Source organism: Helobdella robusta (assembly GCF_000326865.2).
Source record: "Helobdella robusta unplaced genomic scaffold HELROscaffold_71, whole genome shotgun sequence".
Lineage (NCBI taxonomy): Eukaryota > Metazoa > Annelida > Clitellata > Rhynchobdellida > Glossiphoniidae > Helobdella > Helobdella robusta.
Window position 1 is genome coordinate 631,445 of NW_008705401.1, and position 2,500 is coordinate 633,944.

At 32.6% G+C, this 2,500-nt stretch overlaps 1 protein-coding gene across 1 annotated transcript in view; it reads right to left on the reverse strand.

Annotated features, from left to right (window-relative positions):
- The window catches only part of HELRODRAFT_181479 (hypothetical protein), a gene marked incomplete at both ends in the record, with an annotated part of 4,383 nt that extends 3,819 nt beyond the window's left edge, over positions 1–564 (reverse strand). Inside the window, one exon of the mRNA XM_009031273.1 lies at positions 541–564. Coding sequence (XP_009029521.1) covers positions 541–564 — 24 coding nt within the window. The remainder of the gene's footprint in view (positions 1–540) is intronic.
- Positions 565–2,500: the final 1,936 nt, after the last annotated feature.

Here is a 2,500-nt window from a genome sequence, read left to right on the forward strand (position 1 = left end):
ACATTGAAAAAAAAATCTTCAAACAACAAAAAACACACATTACAGAAGAACAAACATCGAACTACAAAAAAATAAAAATAAGCATAAACAACAACAACAACCATATCAACAGCAACATCATTATCATCATCAACAACAACAACATCAACGACAACATCAACGACAACAACAACTAATAACAACAACAACAACTAATAACATTAATAAACTACATTATTTTTATTGCCTTATTATTTATATAAAAAGTTTACGAAAAAATATTCACTCAAGAACTTTATACTTTAAACGCCCCTAAATGCTACTACTACTATTACTACTACTGCTGCTACTACTACTACTACTACTGCTACTACTACCACTACTAATACTACTACTGCTACTACTACTACTACTACTACTACTACTACTACTACCACTACTACTACCACTACTACTACTACTACTACTACTACTACTACTGCCACTACTACTACTACTTTAACAATGATATTAAATTAATAATTAATTAGAATATAATCTTTTGTATCAAGTCGGAAATACGTCATTGTACTTGTATGTGTACATTCCCAACTCGGCATTCAAAAGTACATTCTTATCAAATTTCTATTTATAGCAAGACGAATTCTATTAAGAAAAGGATAGGTAGAGAAGGGTGGAGTGAGATAGAGAGAAAAAGAGATAGAAAGAGAGAGAGAGAGGAGAGAGAGGGAGAAAGAGGAAGAGAGAGGGAGAAAGTAAGAGATACATTTTTTACTTCCGCCCGTAACAATGGAAGATAATTTTTTTGAAATGAATTATTTTTAATTTCTTCATACATGCATGCATACATACATCATACATACATACATGCATACATACAAACATACATACAAACATACATACAAACATACTATTAGGCGTCATGGAAACGAAGATGTATGTATTGTTCCACGATCTCAACAATAGTAATATGTTTATTTAAGGTATTGTCTGTATATGTATGTATGTATGTATGTATGTATGTATGTATGTATGTATGTATGTATGTATGTATGTATGAATGTATGTATTTATGTATGTATGGATGGATGGATGGATAGAGAGGTGGATGGATGTTTGTTTAACAATTTATTTGATAGGAGCTAAGGTAGTTGGTCTTCAATAGAATTTAAATTACATTTTTTTAAAGATGCACGTACCTGTGTATGTATGTATGTGTGTGTGTGTGTGTGTGTGTGTGTGTGTGTGCGAGTGTATGTGTTTCTGTGTCTGTTTGTTTGTGTGTGTGCATCTATGTTTGCTTAGCTTTTATTTCTCATTTCATGTGTTTGTCCATGCATTATACAGTGTTTGTTTCGGAATTTGTTTACATCAGGTTCCTCTATCTTTTTGTTCATTCATTTTATATTTAGAAAATTCTCATTAGTTGGTCTATTCGTCCTTTTGCTTACTTGCTCGTTCGTTGGTTCATTCGTTCGTTCGTTGGTTCATTCGTTCGTTCGTTCTTTTGTTCGTTCGTTCGTTTGTTCGTTCACTTGTTCGTTGGTCGTTGAGAGAATTTGAAGAAACAAAAAAGATTGACGTGAAAAAATGGAATAAATTTGTAAAAAAAACTATAAAGAAAGAGAGAGAAATAAAGAAAGAGAGAAAGAGAGAGAGTAAGAGAGTGTGAAAGTGAGTGAGGTTGGAGCGTGCTCACAATGGAAGGCAACATACTATAAAATTTCCGACACTAACATCAATCATCATAATCATTCTCCTGGCCACCATCAATATTATTCTTATTTCTATTGTTGTCGTTGTTGTTATTGTTGTTGTTGTTTTTATTATTATTATAGTCTTTTGCTCTAATGTCATTTCATTGTCAGTAAGAAATTTTTTAAAAGGCATACATGCATTGATACTAAAGTACATAGATATAACAGCGAAGAAAAGCATAGATATAATAGTAGAATTATTCCCACATAGATGCAGAAATGAATGAAAATTTATTTTAAAACTCAAAAATCATAAATCGAAACATTTTAGCGCCGTTACCAATGGTAACAAACGAAAACATTAAACTGTTATTATAACGGTTGAACTACTACTACAACTACTACTATTACTACCACCACCACTACTACTACTACTACTACCACTACTACTACCACTACCACTACTACTACTACAACTCCTACTACTACTACTACTACTACCACTACTACAACAACTACTACCACTACCACTACTACTACCACTACTACTACTACTACTACTACTACTACTACCACTACTACTACCACTACTACTACTACTACCACTACCACTACTACTAAAACTACTACTACTACTACTACTACCACTACTACTACTACTACCACTACCACTACTACTACAACTACTACCACTACTACTACTACCACTACCACTTCTACTACCACTACCACCACTACTACAACTACTACTACTACGGGAGCCACCGTCCAATAATTTTATTAAAGAATTATTAAAAAAATTATTTTCTAATGAGTGCATGAAC